We start from the raw sequence: 14768 nt of genomic DNA, 5'->3' as shown, positions 1-14768 counted from the left end.
AACCTAAATAAAATTTCTCAAAAGAAGTCATACAAATAGTCAAAATGTATGTGAAAAAATGCTCAACATCACTAATCATCAGGGAAATGCAAATTTGAGAAATTGAGGTATCACCTCACACCTGTTAAAATGACTGTTATCAAAAAGACCTATGATAACAATTACTGGCAAGAACAGGGAGAAAAGAGAACCCTTGTTCACTGTTGGTTTGAATGTAAATTGGTATAGCCATTATGAAAAATAGTGTAAAGTTTCTCATCAAATAAAAAATAGAACTACTATGTGATCCAGGAATTTCACTTCCGGGTATGTATCTAAAGGAAATTAGTATCTTGAAGAATATTTGTACTCCCATGTTCATAACAGCATTATTGACAGTACCTAACCTATGGAAATAATTTAAAATGTCCACCAGTGGATGAATGCATAAAGAAATATTGGTATATACACACAATGGAATATCATTCAGCCTTACAAAAAGAAAGAAGTCATATCTTTTGCAGCAACGTGGATAAACTGGAGGACAAACTGCTCAGTGAAATAAGGCAGGCACAGAGAGATGAATACTGCGTGATCTCATTGTGCATGGAATCTAAAAACATTGAATTCATAGAAGCAGAGAGTAAAATGGTGATTTCTGGGGGCTAGGAGATGGGGAAAATGGGAGAGATTAGTGAAAGAGTATGAAGTTTCATTTATGCAGATGATAAGTTCTGGAAATCTACGTATAGTGTGTGGTGACTATAGTTATTAACACTGTATTGTATAGTTGAAATTCAAATTTTCTCACCATACATTTAAAAAATGCCAACTATGTGAGGTGATGGATCTGTTAGGAACCTTGATGGTAGTAATCATTTCACAATAGATATAGATGTCAAAACATCACATTGTACACATTAAATATATACAATTTTAATTTGTTAATCAAATCCCATTAAGAAGAGAAATTTGGCCACCAAATAAAGAAGAAAGGAATTCCAACGTGACTCTATTTTTCAGTAAACACCCATGTTTGCTACTATATGCATAATTTCATTAAGTACAGTCTATTTTAGAAATAAGTCAGATTCTTTCTCTCTCTCTCTCTGTCTCCTCCTCCCCCCGCCTTTCTTCGTTAACTATGTATGTATATAGTGAATACTTAGCACATTGTCTAAATCCCTAGAAATTTTTACTGTAGCCACATATGAACTCATCACTCCATTCTGGTAGTCCCATGACTAAAAATGAATATTTTGATGTAATTGCTTCTGAGCTACTTCATTATTTATTAATAATTGCTTTAAACGGCTACAGGTTGTTTTCTTAATGGGATTTTTAGGCTCTATGCACAATAAAAATGGAAAACATTGAAATACATTTTAGGTTTAAACTCAAGCAGTTCTCCAGTTAAAAAGCTCCCATGCAGCATGGTCATGTTGATAAGTTTTTCTATAGCGCTTTACTAGTAGCATTTCAAGGCCTGTTTCTCAGCCTCTTTTTCTCTAAGCAGCAAATCAAATGATCTTTGTCCCTGCTTCAGAAAGAATTTCACTTTACGTTGATTTTTGTCCATAAAAGAATGATATTTCATAATTTTCTGGAAACAGAGAGTGGTAGGCAGGATTGTATGCTAAGAATAATTTGATGGTCAAAACTTGTATATCAATTTTCAAACTTGGAAACTAGTATTTTGTGGCTGAGTTTGGGATACTTAGAATGAAAGTAAGCTCAGAAAATCACAAGGGTGTTATGGCAGTTGTTGGTTTTCATGGATTCCACAGCCTCATTGCTTGTAAGAGTAATAATAATAACTATTATACTTCTCACAGTAAACCCGTGGTCTTTACTACATGCTATGAACAGCTAATAATCTCCATGGTTGGAATTGGAACCTCATTCTTCTGGCTTCAAAGTTTGTTCCTGTAACCACTGCACTTTATTTTTCTGTATTTGATTCCTAGCAGGATTCCTTGTTGAAAGATTGCTTAATGCATATCTAAATTAAAATTTTTGCCAGATGTGGTGGCTTATGCCTGTAATCCCAGAAATTTGGGAGGCCGAGGCGGACAGATCACTTGAGGCCAGAAGTTCAAGACCAGCTTGGCCAACATGGTGGACCATTGTCTCTACTAAAAAAAATACCAAAATAAATAAATAAATAAATGAATAAATAAAAATCAGCCAGGTGTGGTGGCACACACTTTTAGTTCCAGCTACTTGGGAGATTGAAGCACAAGAATCAGTTGAACCTGAGAGGCGGAGGTTGCAGTGAGCCGAGATCACATCACTGCACTCCAGCCTGGGCAACAGAGCAAGACTCTGTCTCAAAAAAAAAAAAAAAAATTAATTCTGAAAACTTTAATGATGATAGAAATAAAGTAAAATTAATTCCTGGATGGTGGTTTCCTTGACTTGATTTAATGATCAGTGCCAGAATTGGGTCTTATCTTATTAATCATGGGAACTTAGAGTCTCTCTGAACATTATGTAATCCTTGAGATGAAAATATAAGGCAGGAATGCCAATTTTACAAATTTGGAAATAGAAATGCAAATGAGTAAAATGACCTTTCTTAAAATCACTACTCAGCTAGTTACTTAAAGAACTAAAAACGTTATCTTATATAATTACTTTTTTCTGAATTATTTTCTGTGTTGGTGCACTTTTATTTGCATTTGTTTGTGACTGGCAATTAGGCATGGATAAAGGATGCCATGTTCAGGAACAGTACAATTTAGTGGAAAGAATACTGGCCCAAAAATTGTCATCCCCATTATACCTCTAACTGCTGGTGTTTTGGGGTGAACATGGAAATGTTCCATGGCTTTTTTTGCTCATTTTAAAAAAGGAAGTAGTAATTGTTGCTGCTGTCAAGTCTCCAGGGCTTTGTGAGAACAAAATGGAACATGAGTTCAAAAGGAAAAAATATATTATTATACAATTTTGCAGGATAAAAGTTGTATAGTATATGTGCGGCATTATAGAATATGTGTGTGTGTGTGTGTTGTATTTATTAAGCTTATATATGCTGCCCCTGCTGTGCTACTGACTTAGTGTTTCTGTGGTCCATCCTTTCATCCTCCTCTCATTCCTGTGACTCCTGTGACTTACTCAGGCACGCCTGTGATTTTAGGTAACACAATCTGGTGACTTCTAAATCTATATTGCCAACTTTAACCTCTTTCATATCAAATTCTGAAGTACTAGCATTCTACTGGATGTGTCCACATGTATGTTACATGGCATTTTAAAATCACTATTTCTAAAACTGAAATCCCATTTGGGTACCATCAGGCTTCTACTGCATTTCCTTTCATTACATCTCTGCAGCTGGAAACATTGCAGTCAATTTTCCTCCTTTCTTTTACCTTTTGTATGTGATTGATTAGTGACCAAGTTCTTTAGATTCTACTTTCTACATATATCCTGAATCCTACCCCTCCTGTTTACTCTGATGCCACTTACAGGGTTTAGGTCCTCATCAAGTCCTTCCTGGACTTGGACATAATGAATTCTTGAAAACTTGTTTTTAAGGGGAACAATACATTTAAGTATTTTAGGGTGAGCTAAGGGTTGGAAGCAGAAGGTGTTCTGTGGACAGAGAACCGAAAATTATGATACAATCATGACTTACACTTCCTCTATGTACTCTCTCTGTCACATTCAGGAAATCTTAAAAATCTTCATCTGTGTCCTGGGCTTCTGGGCTGGAGCACCAGGTGAGGAGACCATCCAGAGGCTATGGTAAATCGTTGGGTTTTCTCTCTCCCATGGGTGTTCTACACTGCCCCTTACTCCGTTATTGGTGGGAGGCTCATGGAAGCCCATTTTTAAACAATTGTACAACTTGTTGAACTTGGTTAGTCAGGATGGAAAAAAAAGAATATTATTGTTCTTATCCCTATAGCATAAGCAGAATGGGGCGTCTGCTGACTTTGTTTATGCTGGAGGGTCCCTCCTTCTTGCAAGCCATCCCATCCCCATAGAGGTAGCAAAACAGGAAGACAATGGGCTGGGAGGAGAGGTTGAATAGGATAAGTGGTCTTGTCCTGAATTGTGACCCTGCATGAGTGAATGAACTTCAAGTCTAAGCTGGATGGAGGCCTCATAGCACCCCATCTACCACCTTGGTGGGGTGGAGGATGGTTCTGCTGTGCGGGTCTCCTTAAGCACTTCATTAAGCACCCCAATACAAATTATCCATCTACCTCAGAGTTCCCTTGGACCTCACCTCATCAACATGCCTGAGAAGCAGTGCAAACACTATTAGCTCAGTATCACCATTACTAGTCTAGTCAAAGCCAAAGAAAATCAATTTGATTTGGGAAAGGTAGTTTAGGGATGTCAAAATATGATATTTAAATATGTGAAATCTAACCTGTATAAGTTAATAATTACCAAATTGCCAGACTTCTCAAGCTGTCTCTTTCCAGTTTTTTTCTTTCTTGAAGCAACCCTTCCACATGGCCACTAGAGAAATTTTTTTTTCAAAATGTGGATTGATCAATTTTTTTGATGTTTTCTCTTCACCTACAGTTTCCTTCACCATGTTTTCAACCATAGTGACGTACATTTTTACTAATATTCAAATGTGATTCATTCTTCCAGGTTCTTCATTCTTTTACCTTAAGGCCAATCTTTACTTGTCATTTCATCTGAAAGCACAACAAAGTTAAAAAGCAAGTGAACAAAATACAGCCTCTCAGCTCTGTTCACAAATCTAACTCCAAAAGCAATAGTGAATAATATAGACATTTAATAAAGTTCTTCTGTGCATACAAAACAACACAACAGCCTAAGAATCTTCTTTGAGCATCTTATCTGTAAAGTTCCATCTTGTAAGGCAGCTGCCACACATTTCCAAATTCCTTTTCTCTTACTGTAAGAGCTCTATCTCTTTGGGCCACATCCTTGAACCTCTCTGCGGGTCTGAGCATCATTTCTGTATTCACTGTAATCTTTTCTCCATTTTTCTCATTTGCATCCCCATCTATCATCCTGTTCAGCAAGACAAAGGATGCTGCTGAAGTTCTACCTGCCTGAAAAGAGGAGAAGCATAATAAATATTTATAATTTAATTTCAGTTTGCTTTTAGCTATTAAATTAAAATGAAGTAATGTCGTTTGTGAATGATTCACTTCTGTATAAATTAGAATGAATTAAAAGTTAACACTAGATGAAATCATTCTCAATTAGATTTTGCATGCTTCCTTGAGGAAACAAAAAATTTTGGAGCTAAGAGGAATGTTGTGGAATCTCCTCCACAGCCTGTCTTATCCGTAATAGAGCCTGGGGAGAAACTATTGCATTGATTAGGGCAAACGTTTCAGATTACTGTTATGCTTTTGAGTTATGAAAGTTGATTGGGAATGTTGAAGTTTCTTTTTTGCAACAAGATAGTTTCTTTTTTCTAAAACTTTGAACAGCTATCCCAAGTCTGACTTCATTACCTTGGATGAGGTACCTGTTCCTGAATCGATTACTGTGTGCAGGGATAGGTGATGCCCTGATTGGTCAGGTCTGTGTCACATGACCAATTGTAGCAGAGAGGAAGTCAAGGGTTGAGAGTTGGGAGGGATCATTTCTCAGTGGTAAATAGGGAGGTTTTTTTGTTTGTTTGTTTGTTTGTTTTGTTTTGTTTTAAACCAGGAGAGTAAATTGATAATGGTGATGGAAACAGCAGGTGTCCCATTAAGTTGGCCTGTGAGGTCCTGCCTCATCCAGTTTCCCAGCCCCATCCAGCAATGTCTGCTGTTCATTCGTTGCACCATGTGATGCCCTTTCATATCTCTGCTTTTTCACAAGCTTTTCCTATGTCTGGTATGCTTTTTCCTCTTTTTTCTACCTGGTAAACTCCTGATCAAATGGCATCTACTTTTTGAGCCTTCCCTTCAGATTCTGTTGGCTACTTTCCCCCCTGACCCATTAACACTTTGTACGTTCCTCTCTGAGAGCATTTCTTTCCTTGTATCATATTAGGTGTCCCTTCTATTATATGAGTGTCTCAAGGTCTGCATGTTTTCCATGACTGTATATTCTCGGTAATGGACTTAGACCAGGTGATTAGATTAGCATCATGTAAAATTGTGGGCCTAGAAAGGCGGAGAATTTTGAATTAATTTTATAATCTCTGTTTCATCAAGGTTGTGATTCCCAAGTTTCTGCTGCATTGCTTCCCTGGGAATGTTTGAAAGTGTGTGGGAGTACTTTGAGTTGTTGCAAAGTTTAGGGATTGGGTGCCACTGACATTTGTTGGGTAGGGACCCAGAGGTGCTAAATGTTTTACGGTGCATAGGACAATCCTGCACAAAGAAGGATTGTCCTCTCTAAATACCAGTTCTTCCATTGAAAACTACTTTCTAGACTGAAGCATAGGAAAGAGGAGAGTAATCACAATACAAACTGCATGTCTACCTCTCGTCAATCTTCTTTGCATACACTATGAATAGGAGAGCCTATGCTCAGCTAGCAGATTGTTTGAATGATAGGTTTTTACTAAGTGCATTTTTATCCTTATCTGTTTCCCCATATAATCTGGGTCCGGAGGTTGGAATATGCAGAAGTTCAGGATAAAATATGCAGAAGTTCAGGATAAAAGTTTCTCCTCTCTTAAGTAAACTTTCCTTGGCTAAGCTTTCTCTAAGCCTGGGGAAGAAATGGGAATTAAGTTCTATGTATTCTTTTTTTCATTATCTATGGTGAGATAATTTGATCTTAATGCCTCTTCCACTGCACAGAAGGCTGAGAGTGACTAATTTCAATGATCTTTTAAAAATCTATTTATAGCAAACCTTCTGGCTGAAGAAACCAATGTGGAGGGTGGCACATAGATTTAAATCCAGTTTTCTGTCATGAGGTGTCATGATTAGAAGCTAACTAGTTCTAGTGTGGTCGTTTAGGTCCTATTCTAGGAAGCACATCTTTTTGTTCATTGTTGACACCGATGTTGCTGTGGTATCTAGAATATAGGAATTGTGTAAAGAGAAAACTTGGGAGTGTACATCCTCAAATAAGGTTTTTTGATTCTTTGCTTCAAAGGTGACATTTTTGAAAACAGATTCCTGAAACACAAGTTCAATAATTCATGTGTGATTTTATTGTCCTATGTTATTATATGTAGCATAAAGTCTTGTTGAAAAAGAATTTACCAAGAGTCTGAAACTCGGTATTTATCAGCTGCTACTGATAAACTTGATAAAGTTTTTTGAAAGATGTTACATGTAAAAGATACTTCATAAAATCAAATTCTAGTCTATTCTTAGTATATGTTTTGTTTCTTTTTTAGATACTCCCAGAAGCATAAAAGCATCCACTGCTACAGCTGAACAGTTTTTTCAGAAGCTGAGAAATAAACATGAATTTACTATTTTGGTGACCCTAAAACAGACCCACTTAAATTCAGGAGTTATTCTCTCAGTTCACCACTTGGATCACAGGTAAATGTGGCTGCTGTAGTTTCCTGTGTTTTCATTGTATGCGGTTAAATGAACATATTAAAGAGAAGTAAACAAAAGCTTTCTTCTCTGGTATATCTCCTTATGATTTGGGAGGCTGAGGTGGGCAAATCACGAGGTCAGGAGTTCAAGACCAGCCTGACCAATATGGCGAAACCCTGTCTCTACTAAAAAATACAAAAATTAGCTGGGCTTGGTAGCACACACCTGTAGTCCCAGCTACTTGGGTGGCTGAGGCAAGATAATTGATTGAATCCAGGAGGTGGAGGTTGCAGTGAGCCAAGATCATGCCATAGCACTCCAGCCTGGGTAACAGAGCGAGACTCCCTCTCAACAACAACAAAAAGATTGATTTAAGGTAGAATGGTTTTGTTACATTATACAAAAATCACAAGCACAGGTAATTGAAAGTAATTGCCTAAAAGCAGAAGGAGTTGCTGCTTTTCAGGTTAGTAAGAAGTTACTATTCCTAAAACAAATTTATTAATTACTGAATTCCTCAAGACGTATCTTTCTCAATTTTAAAGCCAAACATACTTCTTAATGTGTGAATAGTTATCCACAAAAATATTATATTCTATTTCTTTGCAAAATTTCCTGGGTTTAGAGTTTAATAGTCGTATAATTTTAATCACTGACAGATAACTTCCTTTTTTACCTCATAGTTTGCAGCAGTTACAGCTGTATTCTTGGACATGCACTGTATAAAAATGCTGTCTACTATCTTCCAGCTTTTCTTGTATGTGAGACATGATTAGGAGCTCTGGATGTGGGGAAGGGAGGAAGAAGACGAAAGTCATTCATGATACGTGACATATACATAAATTGCTATGAAATAATACCAAATAGTTTAAGATGATTCCTTCTGGAAAGAATAACCACAGTTCTGGGAATGGAAGTCCACCACTTACTATCTGTGGACATTGGGGAAGTCACATAAGATCTGTATCTCAATTTCCTCATCTGTAAATTGAGGATAATAGTACCTGCTTCATAAGTTGTTGTGAAGATTAAAGAGTTTATACATATAAAGTGCTTTACCTATATAAAAACTTTAATGATCCTGTCCAAGCATGGGTATAAATCTCTTTATTTGGTTTCTCTTATCACAGATGAGGCAGTCTGGGACTTTGCACATCTTTACTAAATACTAAAGAGCAAACATAAGAAAATCTACGTGGAGAACAAAATATAGCAAGACTGACTTAGTGAGGAAAGTTCCTAGGGACATACTATCCAACTTGCTCTTGCGGCTTGAAGGCCCATTTAATTACATCTTTAGCTCCAAAGGATAATTTCCCAGGCCCTTCACTTGGGTTTCTTTCCTCCCAGGTTCTGGCCTGTTTTTGAGGGGGGCATGCCATCCTAACACTCACCTGGTAACTGGCTTACTACTTTCAGGGAAGAGCAAGAAAGGGAGCAATCCCATCTTGAAGGGTTCACTGGGGCTATTCCCTTCAGTCTGTTTTTGGCTGTACGGACAGGCCTTGTCTTCCTGTGGTTGAGATCCAGTGAGCTCCTTGTTTATAGCCGTGTGTCTCTGCCCGTGTCCATTGAGCTTTCAGGCAACGAGAGTCACATGTAATAAAGGAAGATTGTTCATTTGCAGAACAACCTGTTGTATTTCTGATTACCTCTACATGCTAGGAAAATCTCCCCTTAATTTTGCACATTAGATTTTTCTTCCCTGTGACTTTCTCCCACTCCCCTATTTGTAGAGACATAGAACTCACCCAGCCTTCTTCCGGATGACATCCCTTACATAGATGGTGGCCACTGCTACCTGCTTTCTTACTGCTCCTGTCTCTGGGCTAACTGGTGCTGGGGCCTCCAGCCTCTTGTTGGGCAGCATCTCAATGGGTCTGTTTCCCTCAACTATGAGTCCTGTTTGTATTGGTTCCCAGGGTCGAACACCTTAACTGTACACACTCTGACCAGCACAGACTTCTTGCAATCTGCAAACTTTTTCCACCTAATATTTCTTAAAATAGTTTGATTTTTTTTAAGCACCTTAAACATTTTAAAGATATGGGCAACTGAAATACCTGACCTTCATCAGGTGGTTTGATGTCAGGCAAATCCTTTCTTACTCTTTCTGTGAGGTAGATTTATTAAAGTTATAGGCAGGGCTTTAAATGGATTTATTTCAATTGAAAATAGTATTTATTTTTTCAGATTATTATAGAAATATGTTTTCACTGTAGAAAACATTTGGAAAACTGAGAGTTAGAAAGAAATAGGAAAACTGATACAATCATATTACCAAAAGATGAATGTTGAAGTTCTGTCATATTTCAGTCAAGTCCTTTTTTCTGTGTGCATTGATATGCCATATTTTGTTTAATCAACCCTTACTTTTGGGTATTCAACTCATTTACTGTAAATTTTATTAAATAATAATATGATGAATATTTCTTATACATAAGTATTTGTGCTCAGCTGTTAGGTTTTCTAGTTATACCTTTAAAATTAATATTATTTCTGAAATTTATTGTTTTACTTATTCATTCTATGGTTGTATCATCTGTCAATGTCATGGCATGTATCTATGAAATTATAAATTATGTAGCTATTATCTAGATATATTATTATTTAACAAATATCATATTTGAGATATAGTATATCTTTCCATGATGTGGAAAATAACTTAGATTTGTAAAGCACTTTCATTTGCTAAGTAAGCTAACAGTTATTAAATGCTTACTATGTGCCAGGCACTCTGCTCCATGCATTACACGGGATTAGTTCATTTATTAGCAGTATTCAGCAGTGGTTAAGAGTGTAGACCTGGAGATGGACAGCATACATTCCAATCATAGCTCTACCACTCATTGTTTTTGGGATCTTGTAAACATTACTTAATTGTTCTGTACCTCGAGTTTCCCCCTCTGTAAATCCATATAGAGTGCTTGAAAATACTAGTTATAAAAATTCACAAACCTCCCATAATCATACAAGATCAGCACTCTTATTTTAATTTCAAAGATAAGAAAAACAAGCCTTAGAGATAAGTTCTTAAAGGTTCGATGGGCATCAATGGGAGTAGTCTTTTCCCTCAGTGTGATTTTAGAGTCCACCTGCTGAACCTCTGTGCTATCCTGTCTCTCCGTGTCTTTGGGAGATCATTAAACTAGGTTCTTTATTGCCTTTCTTTCCAGCATCATTTAGCTAGTTACTGACAGAGCCAGAACCCAAACCCACTTCCTATTATTGAGTCTTTTTACTAAGGCACTGTGATATTGCCTTCTATCATCTCAACAGACCTTCTGTTATGGCTTGTGCTGGAATTTTTCCTGTTCTTATTTCTGAAGCTATCTTTCTTTAGTCATCCTGCTTTTCCTCACTCATCTATTTAGTTTCATCATTGCCTGAACATTTATTTCATTATTTTCTGCTTTCTTTCACAAAAATTTTAAGGAGGCTTATAGAAATGTCTACAGGACAAGATAAAATGAAACGTATACAAATCAGAGCAAACAAAAAGATAAAACCCTAGTTAAGTAATCAGGATAATTCAACCATTCTTGGCACTGAAACCAGACACATATTTCTCATATGGCCTTTTGTGGTCAAGGTAGTAAGTGTCCTTAGAGAACAAGTTCAGGGGACTCTATGTTAGTTGGTCCCTTCAGAAAAAGCAGATCTACAATGATGCTGATAATCTAGGTATGAAGGTCTTTGAAGCAACACTGCCCCCTTTGGAGACACTTTCTTGGTAATATGCAAGACAGTCATATACAACCAAGTTTTCCTGCTGAATATGCAGGAGCCTTTTATATGGAGGCCTGGTGAGTAGACTGTGTCCTTCAGGCCACATTGCATGTAAATTGCTTTTCTCAATGTAACTCAGTCACTCCCAACTGACAGTGATTAGGTGCAGGTCCGGTTCTTCAATGGGTGCATTCTGGTTCACCATAGTAAGAACTCTTCTGCATGCCCTGCTGAAGGATGCTCATTTTTCTAGTTTTTTTGGGGGGCAAGATGGGGTGGCAGTGGCATTGTGATGCTTCCTCTGAGCACATGTTCTTGCCTGCCTGGGAGAAAGCACAAGAGCAAGATCTTAAGCAAGAGCAAGAGCTTGAGCTATCCCTCTATGAATTTAGACTCTGTGAATTAGACCACAAAGTCTCTGCTAGAGAATAAACATGAAATGAACATTAGTATTATTATTAGAGGTGATGTGAGACTGGCTGTCTCTTCCTTATGTCAGTTCCTGACTCCAGTCTTATTTCCATTTGGGCTATTTGCAGTGAATGCCTAGCTTATTGGGAAGCCTGCTCTGAAGCCTAATTAAAGAGGGAGAAGGTAGGAAGTGATGGAGACTGTGGGAATGGTAGCTCCAGCACTGGTGGTGATGGAGTAAAGCAATAGGAGTATAAATACTAGCCAGACACAGTGACCAGTCTGCTCAGCATCTATGTGTCACCCTTTTTCTTTTTCTCTGCTTGTTCAAATCCTGCTCGTACTTCAGAACTCCGCTCATATCTCCAGGAAGCTTTCACTTATCTTCCCAGTTTACATTAATTTCTTCCTGTATCAGTTTCCAATGTATTTTAAAAACTTGTACCAGTTTTTTGGCATTCTAACATATAACGTCTTTCTTTTCTTTCTTTTTTTTTTTTTTTTTACTTTTCGTTCTGGGATGCATGTGCAGAACGTGTAGGTTTTTTACATAGGTATACATGTGCCATGGTGGTTTGCTGCACCTGTCAACCCATCATCTAGGTTTTAAGCCCTGCAAGCATTAGGTATTTGTCCTAATGCTCTCCCTCCCCTTCCCCTTGACCCCTTGCGAAGCCCAGTGTGTGATGTTCCCCTCCCTGTGTTCATGTGTTCTCGTTGTTCAACTTTCACTTATGAGTGAGAACATGAGGTGTTTGATTTTTTTTTTTTCCCTGCATTAGTTTGCTGAGAATGGTGGCTTCCAGCTTCATCCATGTTCCTGCAAAGGACATGAACTCATTCTTTTTAATGGCTGCATGTCTTTCATTGTTATTTAAATATTTTGTGTGTATACATGTGTGTTAATTGCATGAGACATTAAAATATCATTTACTGCTTTTGATTACAGTTGTAACAAATACATAATCTAACTTTAAAAAATCTAAATTGTAGCTTTTATTTTTTTTAAATTGGTAATACATCTCGAGGTTCAAAATGTAAAAGGCACTTCATTCCTGCCCCCTGCCATCCAGTTTCTATCCTTGAGGGCAGCCACTATTATCATTAAGGCATTTCGAAAACAAAAAATATATATATAAAGAAGAAAATGAAGCTCATCCAGTCAGTGGTTTGCTGGAGCTGGCTTGCTTACTGGCTTTAGGGACTGAAATTTTGTGAACCGGTTGACATTAGTAGCTTGAAATAGGCCATGGTATGAGTAATTATTCCATGGAAATCAGCAGATGCTACAAAACAGGGCTTTTAAAAATATACTTTTTCAATGAACCTTTATTTTTGTATACTTTTTAAATACTCTCTTTCTGATACAAATGGGCAGATGAACCAATAGCTTAGAATTGTGTCTCTAGAGAACAGAGAGCCAATTATTAAACATTTACCACTGCCTGTAATTCTGACATTTAGCGATAACCCTATTAATGCTGTGGGATGCAGCTTTTGCATCCTTTTCTCAGGTGAATTTGTGTGTTTGTGTAAAATATTTACATAGTTGACAACAATTTTTAATTAGATGTTAAGGTTTTCTGCTGTCAAGGATTGTGCATTAAACTTGCAAACTCCATTACATCTGTCACGCTGACATACACAGTTAGATGCTAAATAAATATTTGGTAGATGAAGAAATGAGTAAAAGATGAAGAGAAAGGTTATTATGAGTACATCAGGAATCATAAATGGTATCACAAAGTTTTCATCAAGCTAGGGTGGTAGGATTTGGAGAATGTTCAAATTGCTATATTGATGCAGGGTGCCTAATCCATCCTGAAATGTAATTAACTCCAGCACAAGAAATTCACTAACTGGCAGCCACTGCCTTGAAACAGCTATAAGTTAGGTTCTTAGGCAATAACGACAACTGTAATAAGCTATATGGCAACATCTCAGCCACAGTGTTAGTGCTGGATATCTAATCACACAATTTTGTTGGTTTGAATATATGGACTAATGGGCATGCTCTGGATTCTAGGGTATCTGAAGTGAACTAAAAGCAAGATGAAAGTAGGAAAGGCAGATGATCACACTGTTGCAGAATTAAGAAGAGGGCTTCAGTCAAATCTTGGCACTGAAACATAGCTTCAAACCAAGTGGCATAATTATGAAACTCCCGGGAAGCCCATCAGCAGTGTCCTGGTGTGCCATGAGCAAAGCCTCATTTGGCCTCCCAACTCGAGATGCTGGTTTCAAATGGTGTTCCTTAAGTAGAGGCTGATATTAAAAATTAAGCCACAAACTTCATGTGAGCACAGGGTAAAAAGATTTTTGGCTCTTCAGTCATTTCAGTATGTTCACCATCAGCAGCATAACCTTAAAAAAACCAGACAATACTACATGACACTTGTTGGAAATAATTGAGACATTCAGGCTGATCAAAGGAGTTCTCTCTTTATTATAGTTTTCTGACTATTGTGTTTTGAAAGGTAAATAGAGAATCGAGAAATATTTTTAAAATACTGAATCACTTATCCATTTATACAAGAAACATAGAAGAGAAATATGAAAAATATAAAGGATTGTTGAAAAGCAAAAGTATACTTATCAGTAAAAGTAAAAGAAGTTTATTGAAAATCCCGAAGAAACTGTTTCCTTCTTATAAAACTGCAGTTTCTTCAGGATAAATAAAATCCTTTTGTTATGATTAGTGTAATTTGGTGTAGTTGCCTAGATTCTGTTCTGTGGCTTATAATATTTCTTCTTTATTTAAAACAATCTTGGACTTTAGATATATAAATTGGTTCCAAGGGGTTTATTAGGAATTTTGCTGATATCCAAGCATTATTTATGCTTCTGACTTTGAATGCTTTGCAGATAGCATACATGGAGATAAGTTGTGGCAATAGCTTTGCAAATACATACAAAACTGTCCCGTAGTTTATCATCATCTTCTGTATTAATAAACTTCAGGTGAAATAAATGTGATTTTTCTACCCTCTTAATATTAATTATACCCTCTGGGTGAGTAAAAATGTATTTATGTATGAGGCTGAAATTGTGTCTTCATGTTTGTGAGTGCTTGTCATGTATTAAGCCATTTCTCTTTCTTGACATTAGTAAGTAAAAATTAAACTTGCTGGCAATATTTGCTTGGCTTAATGGTTCTGAACTAAAAAATGACTTTGTTTATTATGGATGAAATTAATAGACTGACAT

At 36.9% G+C, this 14768-nt stretch overlaps 1 protein-coding gene across 6 annotated transcripts in view; it reads left to right on the top strand.

Annotated features, from left to right (window-relative positions):
• NELL2 (NEL-like 2 (chicken)) overlaps positions 1-14768 on the top strand; it is a 422942-nt gene that overhangs the window by 92129 nt on the left and 316045 nt on the right. For all 6 annotated transcript variants that reach the window (XM_011971997.1, XM_011971995.1, XM_011971994.1 and 3 more), the window contains one exon: positions 7271-7421. In XM_011971997.1, the coding sequence (XP_011827387.1) occupies positions 7271-7421 (151 nt within the window). The remainder of the gene's footprint in view (positions 1-7270; positions 7422-14768) is intronic.

Source organism: Mandrillus leucophaeus, unplaced genomic scaffold, assembly GCF_000951045.1.
Source record: "Mandrillus leucophaeus isolate KB7577 unplaced genomic scaffold, Mleu.le_1.0 Scaffold1257, whole genome shotgun sequence".
NCBI lineage: Eukaryota > Metazoa > Chordata > Mammalia > Primates > Cercopithecidae > Mandrillus > Mandrillus leucophaeus.
The sequence above is the reverse complement of the archived record's forward strand: the minus strand, read 5'-3'. Positions and strand labels throughout refer to the sequence as shown.